The sequence below is a fragment of the Equus caballus genome, chromosome 17 (assembly GCF_041296265.1).
Source record: "Equus caballus isolate H_3958 breed thoroughbred chromosome 17, TB-T2T, whole genome shotgun sequence".
Classification (NCBI taxonomy): Eukaryota; Metazoa; Chordata; class Mammalia; order Perissodactyla; family Equidae; genus Equus; species Equus caballus.
This window is the reverse complement of record NC_091700.1, coordinates 89,781,361-89,805,224: the sequence shown is the minus strand read 5'-3', so window position 1 is coordinate 89,805,224 and position 23,864 is coordinate 89,781,361. Positions and strand designations below refer to the sequence as shown.

Sequence of the window (23,864 nt, the reverse complement as noted above, 5' to 3'; positions counted from 1 at the left end):
TGGACTCTCAACTCTATTCCATTGTTCAACACATCTATCCTTATGTCAGTACCATACTGTCTTGATTACTGTAGCTTTGTAATAAGTTTTGAAATCGGGAAGTATGAGTTCCCCAGTTTTGCTCTTCTTTTTCAAGACTGTTTTGGCCATGTCTTGTCTATGGCTTAGTCTCTTGCATTTTCATACAAATTTTGGAATTGCATGACTATTTCTGCAAAAACTACAGCTGAGATTTTGATAATTGCACCAAATCTGTCTATCATGTTGGTGAGTATTACCACCTTAATATTAGGTCTTCTGATCCACAAATGTGGGATGTTTATCCATTTATTTAAGTTCTCTTTAATTTATTTCAACCACTATTTTGTAGTTCACAGAATGCAAGTCTTGCACTTCTTTTAAAAAATGTATGCTTAAGTATTATATTCTTTATGGTAATATTGTAAATAAAATTATTAATTTCATTTTTGGTTTGTACACTCCTACTGTATAAAAATAAATATTTGCATATTATTCTTATATCCTGCAACCTTGCAAAACTCATTTGTTAGTCCTAATAAATCTTTTGTGATCCTTAAGATTTTCTACATATAAGACCACGTCATCTGCCAATAGATATAATGTCACTTCTTCTCCATCTTGATACCTTTTCTTTTTCTTGCCAACATACTCTAAGTAGGAACTCCAGTAGTACAATGTCGACAAAAAGTAACAACAAACAACCTTGTCTTATTCCTGACCTTAGAAGGAAACATTCAGTTGTATATCATTAAATATAATGTTAGCTGTGGGTTTTTCATACATGGCCTTCATCAGGTTGAGGAAGTTGCCTTCTATTCCTAATCAGTTGAGTGATTTCTATCATAAAATGCTGCTGGATTTTGTCAAATGTTTTTTCTGTACATACTGAGATAATCCTGTGATCTTTCTCCTTCATTCTGTTAATATGGTTTATCGCATTGACTGATTTTTAGATATGACACCAACTTTGTATTCCTAGGACAAATCTCATTTGGTTATGGTTTATAATCATTTTATACATTCTTGGATTCAGTTTGCTGGTACTTTGTTAAAGATTTTTGTATTAATATTTATGAGCGATATTGCTCTTCGGTTTTGGTATCACAGTAATACTAGCTTCGTAGAATGAGTTGCAAATTTTCCCTCTTTTTCTATTTTTGGAAGAGTTTGTGAGGGATTAGTATTAATTAATTCCTTTCTAAATACTTCATTGAATTCACCAGTGAAGCCACTTGGTCCTGGGCTCTTATTTCTGGGAAATTTTGTGATGACTAATTTAATCTCTTTCAGGTCTATTCAGATTTTCTAGTTCCTCTTGAGCCAGTAGCTTGCATCTTTCTAGGAATTTCTCCATTGCTAGGTTATCTAATTTGCTGGCATACAATTGTTAACATTATTCCCGTATAAACCCTTTTAATTTCCATAAGGCCAGCATGTACCTCTCCTCTTTCATTACTAATTTTAGCAATTTAAGTCTTCTCTTTCTTTGAATCTAAAGTACGTCTATCATAGGGGCCAGCCCCATGGCCAAGTGGTTAAGTTCGCGCATTCGGCTTCGGCGGCACAGGGTTTCGCCAGTTCTGATGCTGGGCACGGACATGGCACCCCTCATCAAGCCATGCTGAAGCAGCATCCCACATGCCACAACTAGAAGGACCCACAACTAAAAAAAGTACATACAACTATGTACCAGGGAGCTTTGGGGAGAAAAAGAAATAACAAAATCTTTAAAGTATGTCTATCATAGAAAGCATATAGTTTGATCTTGGTTTTTACCCATTCTGCCAATATCTGTCCTTGATTGGCATGCTTAATCCATTTACATTTAATATAATTACTCATCAAGTAGGATTTACATCTGCCATTTTGCTTTTTGCTTTCTCTGTCATACTTTTGTGTTCTTCTATTCCTTCATTACTGTCTTCTTTGTTTAAATAAATATTTTCTAATGTACCATTTCAATTCCCTTGATGTTTCATTTACTACTTTTTAAAGCTATTTTCTTAGTGGTTACCCCAGGGATTACACTTAGCACCTTATGTTTAAACACTATCATTTGGATTAATGCTAACAATTGCAATAGCATACAGAAAATTTACGCGAGTATAGCATTGTTTCCTCTGCTCTCATTTGTCTTCTTATTGTCATACAAATTACATCTGTATATATTGTGTACCTATCAACTTAGAATGTAATTATTGCATTATGCAGTTGTTTTTTAAATCAGAAAAAAAAAGGTATTACAAAGTAAACATACACTTTTACTGTCTTTTATACTTACCAATATAGTAGTCTTTACCCAGTGCTCTTTATTACTTCATGTGCATTTAAGTTTCTGTTTAGTGTCCTTTCATGTCACCCTGAAGAACTTCCTTTCACATTTCTTGTTGAGTAGGTCTGCTAGCAACAGATTTTTTGAGGTTTTGTTTACCTGGGAAGGTCTTCTTAATGTCTCCATTTTTAAAGTCTTGCTGTATATATAGAATTCTTTGTTGACATTCCTTTTTTTAGCTTCAGCACTTTATAAACACCATCCCATTCTCTTCTAGGTCCCACAGTATCTGATGAGATGTGAGCTCTTAATCTTTCTGAGGATCCCTTTTACACGATGGGTCATTTTTCTCTTGCTGCTTTTAAGATTCATTTTGGGTTCTGACAGTTTGACTATAATGTGCATAGGTGTGGCTCTCTACTTGGAGTTTAACAAGCTGCTTGAATGTGCAGATTAATGTTCTTTATCAAATTTGAGATGTTTTCAGCCAAGATTTCTTTAAATATTCTTTCTGCTCTTCTGTGTTTCTTTTCTCCCTCTGGGACTCTCACCATGTATGTTAGTACATTTGATGGTGTCCCACAGGTTTCTGAGGCTCTGTTCATTTTTCTTCTTTTTTTCTTTCTGTTCCTCACACTAGACAATCTCAATTGACATCTTCAAATTTGCTGATTGTTTTTTCTGCCACCTCAAATCTATTGTTGAGTCCCTCTGGTGTACTTTTTCACTCTAGGCACTGTACTTTCATCTCTAGAATTTTTATTTGATTTTTTTTACCATTTCTATCTTTTTATTGATATTTTCTATTTAGGGAGACATAGTTGCCATGCTTCCTTTAATTCTTCATATCTGGTTTCCATTCTTCCTTTCAAAGTATTTTTAACAGGTTACCTAAGGTCACTGTATAATAATCACATTTGGGCCCCTTCTTGGACAGTTTCTATTGATTTTTTATCCTGTGAATGGGGTATACGTTCATGTTTCTTTGTGTGTTGTAACTTTTCATTGAAAACTGGACATTTAGATAACGTGGCAAACCTGCAAATGAGATCCTTCCCCTCATCAGGATAACAACCTGCACCTTTCCTATAGCTGTCTTCACAGTTGACAATTATCTGTTTAATGTCTGCCTATCTTGTTCTATTTTAAGTTTCCTAAAGGGCACGAACTGGTTTGTTATTACTCTAAACCCAAGCATCTTATTACAAGGAGTACTATTTGTTATTTTTTGAATGATCTAATAACTCGAATCCTGAAGGTAAAATGCTATCATCATTAAATATATATTCATAAATTTACTCTACTGAAAGAAAGTGACCCTGTGAAACAGACAGCCAGCACACTGGTCATCTAGACCAACGTCATCAAGATTCAGAGTCATTAGTTACATATGAGCACTCAGGATATTAAATTAGCCTGACACACTGTGAGAAATCAAAAATCATATAGAGCACTAAATCATAAAAAGTTTTTAAAAAGATTTTTATGGTATAAAATGAAAAAAACAAGCAGCTTAATTCAGTTTATCCTATAGATTAATGTGAAAATTGAGTGCTTATATAATGAAATATAAGGATACTTAAACAGCTACTATGCCAATATCTTTTAAAATAACAGCGCTTTCAAGCAACATGGGATACTAGTCTCTGTTCTTCCTTTTCTTACATATTTCTCTACATTTCTTAGAATATTCCAAATTTCATAAAATTTATTCATAGAACAAATTTCACTGAAACTATTATTTTGGATAAAAATGAAAAGGTAGCTCTATAAAGAGAAATTCAAGTCTATTCAATTCAAAGAATCCAGATCTAAACATACGCATTTTCATCTTCACTAATCTATCACTTCTATTGAATTATTCATTTTAAGGAAAAGGTAGTACTAAAGTAAATTGATAAACAGATGTCAATAAACATAACGCCCAAACTGATGTCCTCGAAGATACTTTTAATTTCATTATAACACATTTCTTCATCCATCATCAAATACATAAATCATCACAGTCCCTCTCTCTCTCCCTGCGTACATACATATATATACACATATATATACATACACAAGCACACAAATAGAGAAAAAAGCATTATACCGAAAAATCAAGTAACGTCTTCAAAAGATATATTTTTGCATTTGTACCAATTCCACTATTCTTTTAAATTTTTACTTATCTCACTGAGAAATCTCCTTAAACTACCTTTAAATCTTTTTTTGGAACAAGGATAAACATAAACATGTACAAATATTCCTCCATTACTTACAGCAAATTGCTTTATACAGATCAGCCAACTTGAAATTTTAATAATAACCTTTGAATTATGTAAATTAATCATCTGACATTTTATTATGAATATAGAGATAGTGTTGATTTAGTTTCAATTCAAAAATCAAGGATTTCATTATCCTATAAAACATATCCAGAGTTCAAAGTATTTAAGGGGGGTTAAACAAAATGCAAACATTTAATGCAACATTAAGCATGTGAAATAAAAACTTGATTGCCTAAAGAAAGCATGCTATGCTGTTACCCTGGTGACAGGTTAAAAAAGGGATTGTGAGCTGAATAGCTGTATGATATGAAATTAAAATGTTTCACATTGAACAATCCAAAATGAATTGGGAAAGGTTAGAGTAGAGGAGAGAGAAATCAATTCTCCAATGGCAATGGTGAATGGGAAAGAAGTATGAATAGGATTTGCCAGTGGGGTGCAACAGCTGCCAAATATCCTGCAGCCAAAGAATTACAATAATACTGATGAAGTGTGCAAGAGCTTTTGGAATCATTGCAGAGAACAGAGAAATTCTCCTACAATAATGAGGCCATTCTCTCTTCTATTCAGCTCTTATAGTAGAATCAAAGAAAAGAAAAATATTTTTAAATGTAATATTTAGCAAAAAATGTATAAATAGAACAATTTATCCACTTAATATTTTGTGCTTAATCTCATACAGATTTCTAAATCATCCAAGGCAAAGTCATATTAAGTAACTGAAAATATCATAACAGAGATAGTAGAAAGTAAGACAAGCTTAAAGGATAATGACTGAATTAACATTTTCTCCCCTTTTGCTGCTTTCAGGGGATTTATTTGCTCAAATGAAAGTAGATATTTCCAAAGGCATGGTATGACCATGTATGTTTGTGAACCTACACTCAAAGTACTATTTTTTATTATAGTCAGTTATCAGTATATTAACTTCATTGTCACAAGGAAGTAACTTATCTGAGAACATAAACAAAACAAGTATGATTCATAAGCTGTATTTTATTGTCATAGATGGTGTAAATGTGTTAATAATTTGATATACTTGTTTACACTCAGAGACATTTAAGCAAGAGAGCCAAAATCCAACTGTCCAACAATACTTGCTTTTCCTTGGGAATTATTTTCACGAGGCTACTTTTTTCTGTTTCTTTCTCCAGTTATCTTTCAAAGATTAAGATCATATTTCAAAAGCTTAAACTTTCATCATCTAATTGAAAACTTAATAATGGGTGAATGAACTATAAATCTAAAACCAGGAAAGGACACTTTTTTAATAGCAAGAAAGAAACTAGATAATTGCCCCTGTCAGGTAAAAATCTCTAAAAAATTGATTCTTCATTTTATCAGGAAGCCAGATGAGGAAAGAAAATACAATACAACGTAGACACGACGACTGTAATCCAAGTGAGTGTTATTTTCCATTACGCATCTGTGACTACGAGTTAAACTGATGACAGGCTCTGCAGCCAGTCAAGATACTTGATATGTTCTCCTAAGTATGAGCTTAAAGTGGTGGTTATACTCTGACTCCATATGCACAAAGTAATCCTCTACAAAAGTAAACGTTACATTTTATAAAACCTTTCAGGCTGACGTCTTTTCCTCAGCATTATCACAGGCCATAGTGAAGGCGTTCTTGTTCCTGAGTCTTTAACTTCTGCTCAAACATCAAGAGAGAGACTAGAAGGGTCTGCCTCATACAATTCAATCAGGATCAGAGCTGAAAAGGATTTCAGGAATCATCCAATCCAACACTGCCATTTCTCAGAGGAGGAAACTGAAGGCTTGTACCAACCACCTTGATATTTGGTAGTGGTGCTGGGACCAAAATCCCCACTCCTGACACCTCACTCAGTGCTGCTTCCACTGCACCATGCCAACCACTCTGACGTTTCAGTGCCAGGGGAATGAGCCAAAAGAACTGAAGATGACATAATCTTCCTAGCCCGAATGACTGAATAGAGGGATTGCCATAAATAAAACAAGCTCTAGAGAATTCTGTGTATGCATTTACAGTGTTTAAGGGATGTGGGGTGCACAACAGAACTCTGTGCTGCCAGCGACCACTAATATCACATATCCTCATGCAAAGCGATTCTCTGGATTTATCAATCTATAAAAGCAAGATTTTCTATCATATGTTGATTTCCTGTGTGTGTGTGTGAGGAAGACTGGACCTGAGCTAACATCTGTTGCCAATCTTCCTCTTTTGGCTTGAGGAAGATTGTCCTCAAGCTAAAATCTGTGCCCATCTTCCTCTATTTTATATGTGAGATGCTGCCACAGCGTGGCTCAATGAGCAGGGTATAGGTCTGTGCTCAGGATCCAAACCGGTGAACCCCAGGCCACAGAAGCAGAACATGTGAACTTATCCACTACGTCATCAGGCTGGCCTCAATCATATGTTAATTTTTTTAAGTACTAATGTTGCACAGTCTTTGAAAACCACTTTTTCATAAATTATTTAATACAAAGAAATGTTGACAACATAATGGCATGTCAAAAAAAAAAAGATACCTTTTCAAGTAGAATGGCCCATTTTCTGTAAAATCAAAATAAGGCATTAACTATATGTACATATATAGAAAAAATGCAAATCCTCATAAGAGTTGCTGGTATTTGCAGTCTTCAATTTCTCTTTTTCCATGTTTCTTGAACCCCCATCAATCCAACTTTAACCATCACTTCCCACTCAACATTCTTGAAAACTGCTCTTATCAAGGTCTCCTATGAGCTCCACATTACTAAACTCAATGGTCAGTAGTCACTTTTCATTATTTGATCTATTTCAGTTGAACACGCCTGCTTCCTTGAACCTTTTCTTTGCTTGACTCTCCAAACCACCCACTTTTCCACCTAACTCCTCTGCTATTCCTTCTCAGTTTCCTTTGCTAGTTCCACTTTCTCTTCCTGACTCGTTACTATGGAGTGTTCCAAGGCTCAGGCCTAGGACCTCTACTCCTAACTGGTCTCCTGGCTCCCACTCTGACCCCATTAGTCATTTACAACACTGCAGCCACAATGATCTTGCTAATGCACATGTCACACCAAGCTCTTCTTTGCTCAAGATCCTGCAGTGGCCCCTCATCCCACTCGGTGAAAGCCTGAGTCCTTACAACAGCCTACCTAATACAACTCCATCTCTGCTACTCTATAACTTGCTTACTCCTCTGAAGTTGCATTGGCCTCCTTGCTCTTTATCCAACAGGCCAGGCATACTTTGACCTCCGGTGCTTTACATTTGCTATCTCCTCTGACTGGTAGGTTCTTCTTCCAGATAGTCACATGACTCACTCCCTTCCTCCTGCAGGCCTTTGCTCTAATGGTTGCCAAGCGATGGGAGGAGAGGAAATGGGAAGTTGTTCAATGGGTATAGTATTTCAATTCTGAAAGACGAAAATTCTAGAGATCTGTTGCACAACATTGTGCACATAGTTAATACTAAGGTACTGTACATTTAAAAATGGTTAAGATGGTATTTATGTTATGCAATTTTTCCACAATAAAAAAAATACAAATATCAGTAGTTTCTCTTTATAATATCAATAATCATTTAGAAAAAGAGAAAAAGATCCCATGAATAATAATACAATATATAAACAACCTAAGAATAACACAAAAATATAAACTACCTAGGAATAAACAAGAAAGATACACTTACAATATGAAAAATTATAAAGCTTTAATGACAGAAATAAAAAGACTTCAATAAATACAGAGCTATATCATATTTTTTGAAAATCCTCAATACTTGATGTCTATTCTATCCAAATTTACTATAACTTTAAGGCAATTCAAATATCAAAGTGCTTTCAAAGCTCAGCTAGAAGAATGATCAATAAATTTTAGGAGAAGAAAGTAAATTATTAACATAAGGATAGAATGACAAATGGAAATGAAGAAAAAAATCCAGAAATAGACCATAATATCTTTAAGAATTTTATAGGATAAATGTGACATTTAATAATCAATAAGGACAGGATAGACGAGTCAATAAATAGGATTAATTCTACTGGTTAACTATATGAAAAACTAAAGTTAAATCTCAACCTCACATCACCCTGCAAAATAAATTCGAAATATGAAATGCCAGTGCAATAAAAGAAAACTATAAAATAGTTTAGTTTTAGTTTATACCACAATTTCTACTTTATCATATTTATAGCTACCTGATATAAAACAAATTAAAAAATGCCATTCCCTGTTCTTGATAGTTTCTTTTTTGCTTATGTATAAAGCAGTTATTTGGTTTTGTACTATAATACGGAATTCATTTTTTATTACTTTATAACAAATTAGGTAAAAAAAAGTGGGGGTATTGAAACATAATTATACAGGATCAATTAGTCTTACAAAAACTCTATGAAACAGGACAGAATACATATTCCCATTTTACAAGTAACCTTAAGTTAAAGTAATATATCTATGGTTACATTACTAATAAATGGTATAGTTATGACTAAAACCCAGACTTTAGTTCTAAAGTCTAGTTTTTTCCACTAACCCAAAGAAAGTATTTATGAACCTATGCATACCTACTTACATGTGTGTGTTGTATGTTTGTGTGTGTACATGCAAGTCACACAAGTGAGAGAGACGGGAAAGGGAAGAGGAGAATGAGGGAGGAGAGAGCACCGGTAAGAGAGCAGAGAGAGGGGGGTGAGAAGAGAGGAACAGGAGAGGGAAGAAGGGATGGCGGGGAGAGAGCATTTGAGAGCAAGCATACACTCGCAATGTTGACTGAATGTCTGTGTCCCCCCAAAATCCATATGTTGAAATCTAATGCCCAATGTTATGGTATTTGGAGGAGAAGGCTTTGGGAAGTAATCAGGGGATGCGGGTGGAGCACTCATGAATGGGATTAGTGCCCTTATAAGAAGAGGCCAGAGAGCTAGCTTGCCCTCTTTCCACAACGTAAGGATACTGAAGTAGACTTTCTGCAACTTAAAAGAGAGTCTGCACCAGAACCCGACCATGGTGGCACCCTGACCTCGGACTTCCAGCCTCCAGAGCTGTGAGAAACAAATGTTTGTTATTTAAGCCACCCAGTCTATGGTAATTTGTTATAGTGGCCCAAAGTGATTAAGACACTCACGTATATTTCTGTCTTGTCATCCTTTGAGTTATAAAAAGATACCACTTTATTTGGGGAGGAGGTTGGAGTATGTTATAAATTAAATAAGCTACCAAATCACAAAGAGGAAAGCCATTTCATAAAATGCACATAAGTGAATTCCAAATGGATTAAAGAGTTAAATGTTGCTAATTTTCCCAATAATTCACATATAAAATAAATGTTTAGGATTTTAAACACATGCTCTGAGGAATGGTGAAAAGCGCAAAGGAAGAAGGAAAAGGAAGCAAGCAAGCAAAAACAAGCCAACAAAATGTAATGACTTTGCTATATATCTGCATTAAAAAATATTTTTTAAAAGCCCATGGAATGAACATTTACTTTCAAATATCTTAAAACAGATTTAATATGAGAACAGATAACACTGCCCATGTCCACCTCAGCATGGCTTAACCCTGAGGACTGACATCCAAATGGGAGTCAAAGGCTTATTCTGAGCCACATCCCCTACCAAATTCTTACAACACGCAAGATAACATGGGAAAGCAAGACAGCCCTCTGACAGGAAGAGAGCTCTGGTTACCAGTCATACTGCTACCTGGAAAGGGGGCCTTGCTCTCCCTAGAAGTGATCATCATTACAATGATAAGTTAGTCAGACAGCTTAGCAGAAAGATAATCATGGAATTAGGAAGTCTGAGTGATAAAACATAAGAAAGCCTGGAGGACAATTTGCATAGCTACAAAACCTAACAAAAGAAAGCGACAGATACAGAAGTAACAATGGGAAAGGCAGGAAGTAGAGAAATTTAGAGAGGGCAGAGCGGCATTCTCATTGGTGTCTGAGAAGCTTGGGATGGCAGAGGGGCACTTGAACCAAGGTAATGGAAGGGGAGGTCCTAGCTCAGAAAGGTGACTGCTGACTTGCGAACAACATTTGGATCTAAGGAAAACAGGCATTTTAAGCAAAATTAAATAAAATTTTACTAAAAGGGACTAAATGGTCTTCTTTAGTATTTTTGCCTCCAGTCATTATCAGTTAGTGAGGCAAATTATTATCTCAAACTACAATGCCAACAAAATAATTTTAGTTTCAAATAACACAAAGCAATTGTTTAACACAATTGTTTAACTTTTAATGATTCATTTCTGTCAATAAAATTGTTTATGAAAAATGATTATAAAGAAAAATAATTCCATAAGTCAGCATGTATTTATGTAAAAACTTACATTATGTTCTCCAAATTTATTTACAGTCATCCTAAGAAAAACTGCTATTGTTTCTAACATTAACTTTTCTTTTTTCCTAAAATGCACTGCTATCTTTTTACTATCCAAACACTATGGGTACATATTATTAATGTCTTTTTCCAAGTCATAAATGATGAAAGAGTAAAACCCACAGAGAAATTGGGAAAATAAGATCAGCAGCCAAAACAAGCAGCTCAAAGGAAGGGCTGTGGGCTACTGGGTTTGGAAGCATAAACATTACTGAGCACACCCACGAAAGAGTAATGTGGAGCCACACCTGGAGGCTGACTCGTACACTCCATTCCCAAGCCAATAATGAAAACACAACTCTGAAGCCAAAATGTGAAGATTCAACCACCTTACAACAGCTTTGGTATCAGGGACCTCTTCAGCAAACTAGCAAAAATAACTTAGATTCACTTTGCCTAAACAAGATCACGCTTTGTCAAACAGACCAAGATATTTTACTAGATGTTATAGGTCTCTGTTGTTATGGGTGGCACCAATTTTACAATAAATTGGCCTGATAAACAAATGATAAGTTCAAAAGAAAAACATTCTCACCAAAAATAAATACTGTTTGTCACATAGGCAATATGTGCACAATTATCTACATAACTGAGCTTTGGCCTACATATTTCATTTATATAATTTTTCCCAACTTCTAAAGGGTAAAGAGCTCAACAGTAATATAAAAGAGGAGGATTCTGGGATGAAGGCAGAATAGGAGGCACCAGGAATCTGCTTCCTATTACACTGGGAGAATCGCTCTAACTATTTTGGAACTCTGGAGTCCAGTGGAAGACTTGCAACTTTCAGGGGAAGACCTAGATGAAAAATTGTAGTCAATTTCATCAATTTCAGCTTTTAGCACAATAGTAGCTACCCATCCACCCAATCCCCAGCCATGTGGCAGGCAGCTGCACACCTGTTCCTGGAACAGCTTGCACACAGCTTATGGAAGCCAGGATGACAAAAAGGATCCTGTCCTCCAAATATTGGGGAGCTGTGCTCTGATTGCTAACTGTTGCTTCTAATCACAGAGGTTCAGACAAAAAGACAGTTAGCCATTGTTATTACCCTTCTCCGCAAGTTGCAAGCCCCTCCCCCTCTGGCTGAAGTGACTTCTAGGGGATTTAAAGGGCTAGTACCCCCTTCCTGCCCTCTTCATTTTTTGCTTTTTCCTCTTTAGAAGTCAGATATTAAAGACTAAGACATTCAAAAATAACTGCATATATGAGGAAAATTGGAAAGTGACCATACATACCCAGGGAAAGGCTCAGAAAAGACCTGAGAAAATTTTAACTTTACATCTCAGGCTGATCTTTGGCACAGAGGAAGCTTACAACAATTAAATAAACAAAAACAATAAGAAAAAAAAAAACAGTAAACCCTGGGGAAGAAGAAGATTCTGATTTCCAGAGTTAGCACATTATTAGATTTAAATGTCCAGTATTCAACAAAGAAATCACAAGTCATACAAAGAAAGGAGAAAGTATTCAAAGGAAAAAAAGTCAACAGACTATTTCCCTGAAAAAGACCTAATGGCAGATATAGTAGACAAAGACTACTTTAAGATGCTCAAAGAACCAAAGGAGATGTGGAGAAAGTCAAGAAAATGATGTGTAAACAACATGAAAATATCAATAAAGAGACAGAAAACCTACAAAAAAAATGAAAAAGAAATTCTGGAGCTGAAAAGTACAATAACTGAAATTGAAAACTCACTAGAGGATTCAAAGACAAATTTGAGGAGGCAGAAGAAGGCATCAGGCAACTTGAAGATAGGATAGTAAAAATTATCAAGTCTGAAATAGCAGAAAGAAAAAAGAGTGAAGAAAAGTAACAAAGCCTAAAGAACTGTGGGATACCATCAAGCAGACCAATGTATGCATTGTGGGAGTCCCAGAAGAAGAGAGAGAGAAAGGAGCAGATAGAATATTCGAAGAAATAATGGCTGAAAACTTCCCAAATTTGAGGATATACATGAATATAAAACATCTAAGAAGTTCAACCAACTTCAAGTAAGATGAACTCAGGATCTATACCAAGACATATTATAATCAAACTTTCAAAAGACAAAGACAAAGAGAGAATCTTGAAAGTACCAAGAGAGAAGCAAAGCATCACATACAAGGGATTCTCACTAAGATTACAAGCAGATTTCTCATCTGAAATTTTGGAGGCCAGAGACAGTGGGCTGATATATTCAGTGCCAGAAGAAAAAAACTGTCAACCAAGAATCCTAAATCCAGCAAAACTGTCCTTCAAAAGTGAGTGAGTTATTAAGACACTCCCAGATAAGCAAAAGTGTAGGGAGTTTGTTACCACTAGTCCTCCCCTGCAGGAAATGCTAAGGTTGAAATGAAAGGACACCAGACAGTACCAAGAAGCCAGGTGAAGAAATAAGTTATCTCAGTAAAGGTAAATACACGGACAATTAGAAAAGCTAGTACTATTGTAACAATAGCTTGTAACTCTACTTTTTGTTTCCTACATGATTTAAGGGACTAATGCATTAAAAAAGTCAATTATTAGACTAAAAGTCAGTATCATTGTAACTTTGGTTTGAAACTCCACAGTTCGTTTTCTATATAATTTAAGAGACTAATGCATTTAAAATAATTATTGATTTACGGGTTTTGGCACAGAATATATAAAGATGTAATTCTGTGACATCAACACCTGCACCTATGAAACGACTAATCTTTCTGTCTTCATACTTTTGCCTTTCCTAGAAATTTCAAATAAATGAAATCAAACATTATATAATCTTTAACTGGTTCCTTTCTCAGCATAATTTTCTTTTTAGATTTATGCATGTTGATGCACGTATCAGTACTTCATTGTTTTGCATTGCTAAATAGTATTCCATCATATGGATATACCACAGTTATTTATCCACTCATCACTTGATATAGATTATTCTCATGGGTGTGTAGTGACATAGCATTGTGATCTAGTTTATAATTCCTAACGACTGATGATGTTCACCATCTTTTCACGAACTTATTTGCCATTCGTTTTACTTCTCTGATAAAGAGTCTATGCTAAATCTTTTTTGTTTTTATTGGGTTGTCTAACTTATTTTTGTGTTGTAAGAATTATTTATACATTATAGATTTAAGTTCTAAATTGGATATATATCTCTGAATACATTCTGCCATTTTCTATATTGTTTTATAATGTTCTTGACGGTCTCTTTTGAAATTTGAAAGCTTATTCTGCAGATGTCTTAAATTCTCTGTAATAAAAACAAAAAAATATATGCTTCCAAAGACCAGTGAATAAGAAGAAAATATTCACAACATAATATGAAGTTTAAAAAAACAGAATTCAAACAATACTTCCAGGATGACTCTAACTACGTAAGGTATATATGCCACATGTATCTAATTATATAAATATACACACATATATATGTATACTTGGAAGGGAATATATCAAAATGTTAAAAGTGGTTATTGAAGAGTTTGTGGGATTACAGGTACAATTTATTCTTCTCCTTTTCATACCTTCTTCAGATTCTTACCAATGGTAAGTCGGCCCTCTGTGAAAACAACCTGCATACATTTCTTGAAGATTAAACCAATTTATCTTTAGCTACACTCAGAACTTCTGAAATAATCAAGGTCCAAATAACATCTGAATGTAACAGAATCAGGATATGAATACTGTATTTACCAAAAGAATAATAAAAAATGATACAAGGTATTATTCTGGTTTTAAAACAAAAGCTAGGATCTCTCCTACACACACATCCCCCCAAAACAGCACTGTCCAACAGAGCTTGATGGCACTAGACCCGCAATGGATGGAAAGGTTCTTTTGGTTGCCCAATACAGTAGCCACTAACTACAACACAGTAGTGGTTAGCAAGCATTGGAAATGCACCTAGAGATGGCACTGATATTGTCAATGGAACGTGACTGAGAAACTGAATTTTTAATTTAATTTTAATTCAAATAAAAACAGATGACTAGTGGCTACTACACTGGACAGCACAACTTTAGGGGAGAAAAAACCAACCACGGCTCTATTGATCATTTTCCTCCTCCTTCCAGTCATTCAGTGATTTACTGATATTCTATACCCTCTCCTCTCTCCCTAGATATTTACTGAATCATAACTTAACAAAAGATCATACATCAAACATCTTTTACTTTCTCTTGAGAATGAGAACAAATGAAGAGCCATTACTCTGAGATTTCCGATGTAAAACAACATTAGCTATTAAGATATAGCCTAAACTCAATTTCATTTTTCTTCTGCCTAATTCTTTAGGGGTACTCTGAGTTTCTGATCTGTGCTCGTCGAAGCTGATTGGTCACCTGCCATCTTTTTTATTTTTTATCTTTGTTCTTCCTCTTGTGGAAAAGCAAAAAGAAAGGAAAAGAAGTTGAAGTAACACAATTTTACCAACAGCATCACTCTAGCATGTAATGGACTGCACTTGCTAACATAGGATTATTCTAGCAAGTACACAGACATTCACAATAAATAATCCTATTATTTAGAAGCATTATGTCACCATGATTATGTTTTTATTTGCCCTGTTATAAAGCATGTATTCCCTTTTACTTAGGTCACTAGGAAGCTAAAAGGTATCCTTAGGGCTCACAAGTAACTAACTCATCCTGGTGTTAATTCCTTCTTGTATCTTATAAATGAGTTTCTTATACGTATTTTTTTTTAACTGCTCAGATTCATTCCTAACTTTTAGCATTATCACACTTCTCAAAAATTTTTTCAAGATTAACAAAGTAATAAAACAGAAATAACAAATACAAATTACTTGAACAGATTTCCTGTAAGGTTTCAGAATATCTTCTTACCTCCAATAATATTCAAATTAGAGGGGCCAAGATCCTTTTTTTATTTCTGAATTAAAAAAATTCATTTGAACAAAATAGAAGCAATAGCATTTTCATAAGAAGATCCAGAAATGAGATTAGATCTTTTATTAGCTATTTCTATGCAGATTAGATCATCAATATTTTTCTGCTCATTTATTCTGTTATAAACGATCTAACATACCTTGAATTTTCATGTTCCAGAAAACGTTGTGCTCTTAATTGGGATGCCACAAACAATGATGATGCTATTGCCAATAACTGGTTTCTCTCATTCTCTGTTAACTTGTGTCCTGAGGGAAATCAATTACATACATAACGTTAACATCTGTGCTTCTATATTATATAATTATGAGTCCATCAAACAAATATTTTATCAATCAAGCATATATTATGGAGCTAGTATTTTACCAGGCACTGGAGCCTGCAGGTTGGGGGAGGAGGACTAGCAAGATTGTTTAAATAAGACAAAAACCCCTGCTCACTGGAAGGTTACAGTCTAATTTAGAAAAGAAGATGTTAAACAGATGCACAAAACAAAATAATTACAAATAAGAAAAGCATATTCACAGAGACCTCTAGGAAAAGCTTAAGGATCCTGGCATCTGCTTCTGCTTACCACTCCCCACCCTCAACTTTACTTCTCAGGAGAGTGAGGATAAAGGGTAAGCAGAAAAGGAGTGTTGCTGGTCAAATATATTGGCTCGGCTACGTTTTCTAATGTGAAGGATTAAAAGAGAATAAAGGTGTGATTCTCTTGCCTCTATATGTGCAGTAAGAGTTTGAATCCCAATCAGTCAACCAGCCAACGAATCAATCTCTCTCCTTCTTTAATTCACTCTCTCTTCTGACCATAATATAGCGGGACCTGGGGGCAGTGGTCTAGCCTGACAAGGCCTGGGAAGACTGGGAAGTCTGGCTGCAAGCTGGACAGCAGGGAAATCTGCTCTAGTTGCATAATACTTCAACAAGTGTATGAGTCAAGGCAGGATTTGATACTCCAGGGTCTGCATGTTAACACATCCCCTTGAGAGCTGTGTAATTTCACTACAATTTCTAATACTATTTATTTACCACAGTGCCATACACAGTTAACAAAGTATTAAATGGTACAGTACAAACAATTTGCGTGCTGGATCATCAGCAATAAAAGGTACTTGTGCAATTCAAAAAAGAAAAAACAATCCGGTAGATATTTAAATTTATTTGAAAGAAATGAAGTAATTTGAGCATTACGCCTAAAAAGTCACTCAAAATAGAAATAACACTAAAAATATTCATAATTAGAATAAAAACACTTTCTAGATCTGAAGCACATCTTTTTATTGGAAGGTGCTTCGTGAAACTGAAAGGTGGAGTGTTTCATGAAACTGGAGGGAAGGGAAAGCCCCAGTAATCCACCATCCTTTAGACAAACCCAGAAGCTCCATAAACTATAAGACCAGTGCAGGATCTATCAACTGGTTCTAGGAATTCAGTAATAGAACCCTCAATAGCCTAATAAACCACACTTCTACAGGCTTTGAAAAGTTCGCGAGTTTCCCCAACACTTAAGCAGTGATGAAAACATCTCAGATAATTCCATAATAAAGTACCCTATCTGAGGATTACAGAAATTTGGTCTCAGTCTTCTCAAAAACACAATTTACAAGAGCAGTTCTCAAAGTGTGGCCTGCAGATTACTGGAGTCTCCAAAAGCCCTGCGGGGGTCTGCAAGGTCAAAACTACTTTCAAAATAAAGCTAAATGTGCTTTTTTTTCTCTCACATTTTTAGGAATATACAGTAGTAGAGTTACTCTGATTAGAGAGATATATGACATGTGATGACATCACTTCTCTGATGTCAACATATAACGAATTTATTATTGCTCCTTTAAAAATGAATTAATAAATAGTTTTAAAGTTCCTAAGTTTTAATTCATAATATAGCAAATATCAATAGATAAAACCACAAAAGCTCTTTGGAGTATAAAGAGGACGAGTGCTTTTCAAACTTCACTGTGCATCAGAATCATCTAGATTAAAGCACAGATTCCTGTACTCCACATGCAGAGACTGACTGGTGATAAGTCTGAGGTGTGGCCCGATCATTTGTCTTTCTAAAAGATCCAGAGCGATGCTGCTGCTTTAGGTCTACAGATCTCACTTCGAATAGAAGTGTTTGAGGCTCATGTTTATCAAACTGTGTAACACAAACCACTTGGTAGTTCATGAAACTACTTTAGTGGGTCATGACCAGAAAGACAAATTGTGAGAGCACTTTGCACACAGTACTTTTCATGAGTGGGTGTGTGCAAAGTCACGGGGTAGAATATATTGTTTACAGTGGTTCACAGTCAAAGCAGTCAATGCTCTAGACAGATCTGCACAGTATAAATCATCAGCAGAGAAAACACAATACATTATGGGAAGCTTGTAAACTACAACAAGCTGAACCAGCGTTTCTGGTCTAATAAACTGCTAGCTGCACTGAACTCAGACAATATTGAGAAAGGAGGTTCCCAGATAAAATTGAACACCATCCATCACATCTTACAGGCAAACTGGTACAACGCATAACAACTTCAATTCTTTTACTGATACTGGAACAGATTCTCAAGTTTTACCAATGACTAACTCTCAATAAATTTTCCTGATATAAGAGTAGGGAAGACTTCTTAACTTCTACAGTTCAACTAAATTTGTTTCTACAATTTGTTTAGGGATCTCAGGTAATTTTAATAAAGAAGTATTGCAAAGATCATCTACTTCATCCTCCATGCAGTGTGGATGTCTCTTCTGCAGTGCTGTCTGACAGATGGTTATCTAGGATCTCCAGAATTCCTCCAATACAGAAAACTGACAAACTCTTTTAAGGATTTCTAAATCATTAGGAAGTTATTTCTCATACTGAATCAGAGTGTTTCTTTGTGACTTCCATCCACTGATCTGACTTTTCCAATCTGAAGTAAGACAGAATAATTCTATTCTCTCTTACACTCGTACATTATCAATCTTGAAGGATATAGACTGTAGTTAGACATCCTAAAACTAGTTAAATAAAAGACTGGTTATATCCTGCCACTCTTGGGGTACCCTAGTCATGTCAAAAAAGAAGTATTCAAGTCCAAACAGGCACTGTACAAAAGATTCTATCATAACCAAACTATTCTTATGGTAATAGCTATAGCATAAAGTTACTCCTGATCACAGACTGGAGTGGCCTTGACTCCTGCATGTTCCCTCACGGCCTGATACCCACTACAGTGTCTCTGCTCTAACTCTGACCTTGGACTCCCTCTCAATGTTCTCCGTTAACTGTATGTCCTCCGGTTTTTACCTTGCTGAAATCCGTGTCATGGTTGGCCCTGGTGTCTTGAAATACATGTACCAAATGTTATTGTTCCTCACTACAATAGACTCAAATCCAGCTTAACACTGCCATTTAGACCTGAATGCGCTTCCAAGGCAGAAGAAAGCGGCCCTGATTTCCTCTTGGGTAATGAGATAAGCATTAGTTCATCATCTGGTTCTCTCTCACTGGTGTGATCAATATATGGGATGCCTTACCAACTGCAAAAGTGACCCTTTGCCTGTTGGATATAGTCAACAAATAAATACAAGTCAGCAATGCTCAGGGCACAACAACTGGACCACGTTAATGACAATATTCTTTATTAATTAGTCGCCTCTTCTCCAGGCTAACTACCTGTAGTTCCTTCAGAGTTCTTGACGTGAGATGGATTTCTGAGTCTCCATCATCACAATCACTTTCTTTTATACACACAAAAAATGAAAGAATAGTTTTTTAGTTCTTTTCTAACAATAGTCACCTTTGCAAATCATGAAAATAATAGATGTTAAAATGTAAAGAGTTTTGTCTTAATGTCAAACACTGTGATTGGAGGTTATACAATCATACCATGGACCAATATCAGATAATATTAGACTATTCTTATAATCTAATAAATTGTGAATTAACTTCTAAATAAAGCAGCAATATTTCTAAAAAATATTTATAGCTGATGTTCTCATAGATTCTAAGGTATAATATAGAATCGTTAATTTTTAAAAATTACAAAATGTCCCACTGCTAAATTTCAACAAGTAATTTAATATCAATTGAAATATAAATCTAAAAAAAGGAAAAATTCTGGGTTTTAGCCATTTAATGGACACTGACCACAGAATAATCATCTGAGAGGAAAACTAAATATTTTTTTACAACAGCACTAATTTCAAGTTTATGGACCAATCAGAATTATTTAAAAATGCTAAATTAGCTGTTAATATTTTGTCAAAGAAACAGAACATTGTTATATCATTAGTTTTCATTAGAAATCTTTTCAATATTCTTTAAAAAGACCACTCCAACCTCTACATAATAATTATATTCCTCAATTTTCTTCTAATTGTTTCTGTGTTTATTTTTTAGAATTTAAATTTAATCTTCTGGAATTCATTTTTGTATCTGGCATAAATTAAGCATCTCACATTTTCTATATAGTAAGAGAAAAAATTCCTACATATACTAAATTCCATTTATAAGTTCCCTATTCCGTTACATTATATACAATGATACATTTATCCATTTCTCTGTTTTTCTTTCAAGCAATTCCATTCTTATCCCTTATGTCATACTGTTTAAATACAGTCTTTGCATGCAATATATTTTAATACATGGAAGGCCAATTTTCCTCTATTATTTTTCATAATTTTCTTGGCTGTTCTCAGAAATTTATGATCACAGATAAGTTTTAAATCACTTATGTAGCAAGCCTTGTGAACCTAACTGGAATTATATAAAATCTGTGTAGTAATTCGAGGAAAAATGCCATTCACATGCTATTGAGTCCTCCCAACAATTATCTGATTATTTTTCCATGTGTTCAGATATGTTTCTTATTCCTTGACAAGATTCTATAGTTGTCTTCATATACGGTCTATGTCTTCCCTAATAAATTTTTGTCTACTGTCTTAACAAGATACTATAGTATGAATAGATTTGGGTTTTTCCACTTTCATTTCAAGCTGGCTCTTACTAAAATAAGAAACACTAACGTTGCATACTTATCTTGTTGCATTAAGCCACCTTGCCAAATTTGCTTAAATCTAGAAGCTTTTAGTAGGATCTTCTAGATTCTCTAGGGATATAATCATATGGAAAAAAAGGAAAGATTATGTCTCTTCCTTTTAAAATAGTCAAACCAACTACTTTCTTTTTAATCCTCCAAAACTGTTTAATAATACTGGTAATTTTATAGATCTCATTATATTTGGAAAATTATTTTAGCATTTCATCATTGAAAATGATGTTTTAGTTTTCAGTAAGTAGTCTTTTTAGCAAATTTAATTAATTAACTTTTATTTCTGTTTTACCAGAAAGGTGTTACTAGAAAAGGGTCTTATTAGGAATGGCTACTGAATTTTTATCAAATGCCTTTCTACATCTTTTTTTTGGTGTTTGATTTTTTTTTGGTTGTTTGATTTCTTGTTGTTGAGTTGTGTGAGTTCTTTACATATTATGGAGACTAACCCTTTGTCAGATATGTGACTTGCAAATAGTTTTTCCCATTAGTGGGTTGGTTTTTTTTTTGTTTCAATCCTGTTTTGCCTTGCCTTGAAGAAGCTCTTTAGTTTGATGAGGTCCCATGGGTTTATTCTTTCTAATGTTTCCCTTCTCTGTGAAGACATAGTGTCCGAAAAAATCATTTTAATACTGATGTCAAACAGTGTAGTGCCTACATTTTCCACTAGAAACCTTACGGTTTCAGGTCTTACCTTTAGGTCTTTGATCCATTTAGCATTTATTTTTGTGAATGGTGAAAAAGAATGGTCAATTTTCATTCTTTTACATGTGGCTGTCCAGTTTTCCCAGCACCATTTGTTGAAAAGACTTTCTTTTCTCCATTGTATGCCCCCAGCTGCTTTGTTGAAGATTACCTGTCCATATATGTGTGGTTTTATTTCTGGGCTTTCAATTCTGTTCCATTGATCTGTGCACCTGTTTTTGTACCAGTACCATGCTGTTTTGATTACTGTAGCTTTGTAGTATGTTTTGAAGTCAGAGATTGTGATGCCTCCAGCTTTGTTCTTTTTTCTCAGGGTTGCTTTAGCAATTCAGGGTTTTTTGTTGCCCCATATGAATTTTAGGATTCTTTGTTCTATTTCTGTAAAGAATGTCATTGGGATTCTGATTGGGATTGTATTGAATCTGTAGATTGCTTTAGGTAGTATGGACATTTTAACTATGTTTATTCTTCCAATCCATGTACGTGGAATGTCCTTCCATCTCTTTATGTCCTCATCCATTTCTCTCAGGAAAGCCTTATAGTTTTCATTGTATACGTCCTTCACTTCCTTAGTTAAATTCACCCCGAGGTATTTTATTCTTTTTGTTGCGATTGTGAATGGTATTGTGTTCTTGAGTTCCTTTTATGCTAGTTTGTTATTAGAGTATGGAAATGCTACTGATTTATGTAAGTTGATTTTACATGCTGCAACTTTGCTGTAGTTGTTGATTACTTCTAAAAGTTTTCCAATGGATTCTTTAGGGCTTTCTATATATAAAGTCACGTCGTCTCCAAATAGTGAGAGTTTCACTTCTTCCCTCCCTATTTGGATTCCTTTTATTCCTTTTTCTTCCCTGATTGCTCTGGCCAAAACCTTCAGTACTATGTTAAATAAGAGTGGTGATAGAGAGCATCCTTGTCTTGTTCCTGTTTTCAGGGGTATGGCACTCAGTTTTTGCCCATTGAGTATGATGTTGGCTGTGGGTTTGTCATATATGGCCTTTATTATGTTCAGGTAATTTTCTTCTATGCCCATTTTGTTCAGAGTTTTTATCATAAGTGGCTGTTGGAGCTTGTCAAATGCTTTCTCTGCATCTATTGAGATGATTACATGGTTTTTATTCCTCAATTTGTTGATGTTGTGTATCACGTTGATTCATTTGCGGATGTTGAACTATCCCTGTGTCCCTGGTATGAATCCCACTTGATCATGATGTCTGACCCTTTTGATGTATTGCTGAATTCGAGTTCCCAAAATTTTGTTTAGAATTGTTGCATCTATGTTCATCAGTGATGTTGGCCTGTAGTTCTCCTTGTTCGTGCTGTCCTTGTCAGGCTTTGGTATCAGCGTGATGTTAGCCTCGTAGAATGTGTTAGGAAGTGTTCCATCCTCCCTAATTTTTTGGAATAGCTTGAAAAGGAGAGGTATTAAATCCTCTTTGAAAGTTTGGTAGAATTCCCCAGGAAAGCCATCTGCCATTCTTTGGGATGCTTTTGATTGCTGTTTCAATCTCCTTCCTTGTCATGGTCTGTTTAGACTGTCTGCTTCTTCTTGACTTAGCTTTGGGGATTATAAAAGACTAAGAATTTATCCATTTTCTCTAGGTTATCCATTTTGTTGGCATATAGCTTTTCGTAGTATTCTAATACGTTGTATTTCTGCGGAGTCTGTTGTTATTTCCCCTCTTTCATTTCTGATTTTGTTTATTAGAGCTTTCTCTCTTTTTTTCTTTGTAAGACTGGCTAGGGGTTTGTCAATTTTATTTATCTTCTCAAAGAACCAGCTCTTTGTTTCATTGATCCTTTCTACTGCCTTTTTTGTTTCAATAGCATTTATTTCTGCTCTGACTTTTATTATTTCTCTCCTTCTGCTGACTTTGGGCTTTGTTTGTTCTTCTTTCTCTAATTCAGTGAGGTGTAATTTGAGGTTGCTTATTTGGGATTTTTCTTGTTTGTTAATATGTGCCTGTATTGCAATGAATTTCACTCTTAATACAGCTTTTGCTGTATCCCATATCAGTTAGTATGGCATGTTATCATTTTCATTTGTCTCCAGATATTTTTTGATTTCTTCTTTAATTTCTTCAATGGTGCATTGCTTGTTCAATAGCATATTGTTTAGTCTCCACATCTTTGTCCCTTTCTCAGCTTTTTTCTTGTAATTAATTTCTAACTTTATAGCATTATGATCAGAGAATATGCTTGTTATTATTTCAATTTTTTTAATTTATAGAGGCTTTCGTTATTTCCCAAAATATGGTCTATTCTTGAGAATGTTCCACGTGCATTTGAGAAGAATGTGTATTCTGCTGTTTTGAGGTGAAGTGTTCTCTATATGTCTATTAAGTCCAACTGT

At 34.8% G+C, this 23,864-nt stretch overlaps 1 protein-coding gene across 8 annotated transcripts in view; it reads right to left on the bottom strand.

Moving 5' to 3' along the window:
- PCCA (propionyl-CoA carboxylase subunit alpha) overlaps positions 1-23,864 on the bottom strand; it is a 416,667-nt gene that overhangs the window by 152,522 nt on the left and 240,281 nt on the right. For all 8 annotated transcript variants that reach the window (XR_011428069.1, XM_023621782.2, XM_070240419.1 and 5 more), the window contains one exon: positions 15,922-16,030. Coding sequence is in view for 7 of the 8 variants with exons in the window: in XM_023621782.2 (XP_023477550.1) it covers positions 15,922-16,030 (109 nt within the window). In the remaining variant the exon portion in view is untranslated. The remainder of the gene's footprint in view (positions 1-15,921; positions 16,031-23,864) is intronic.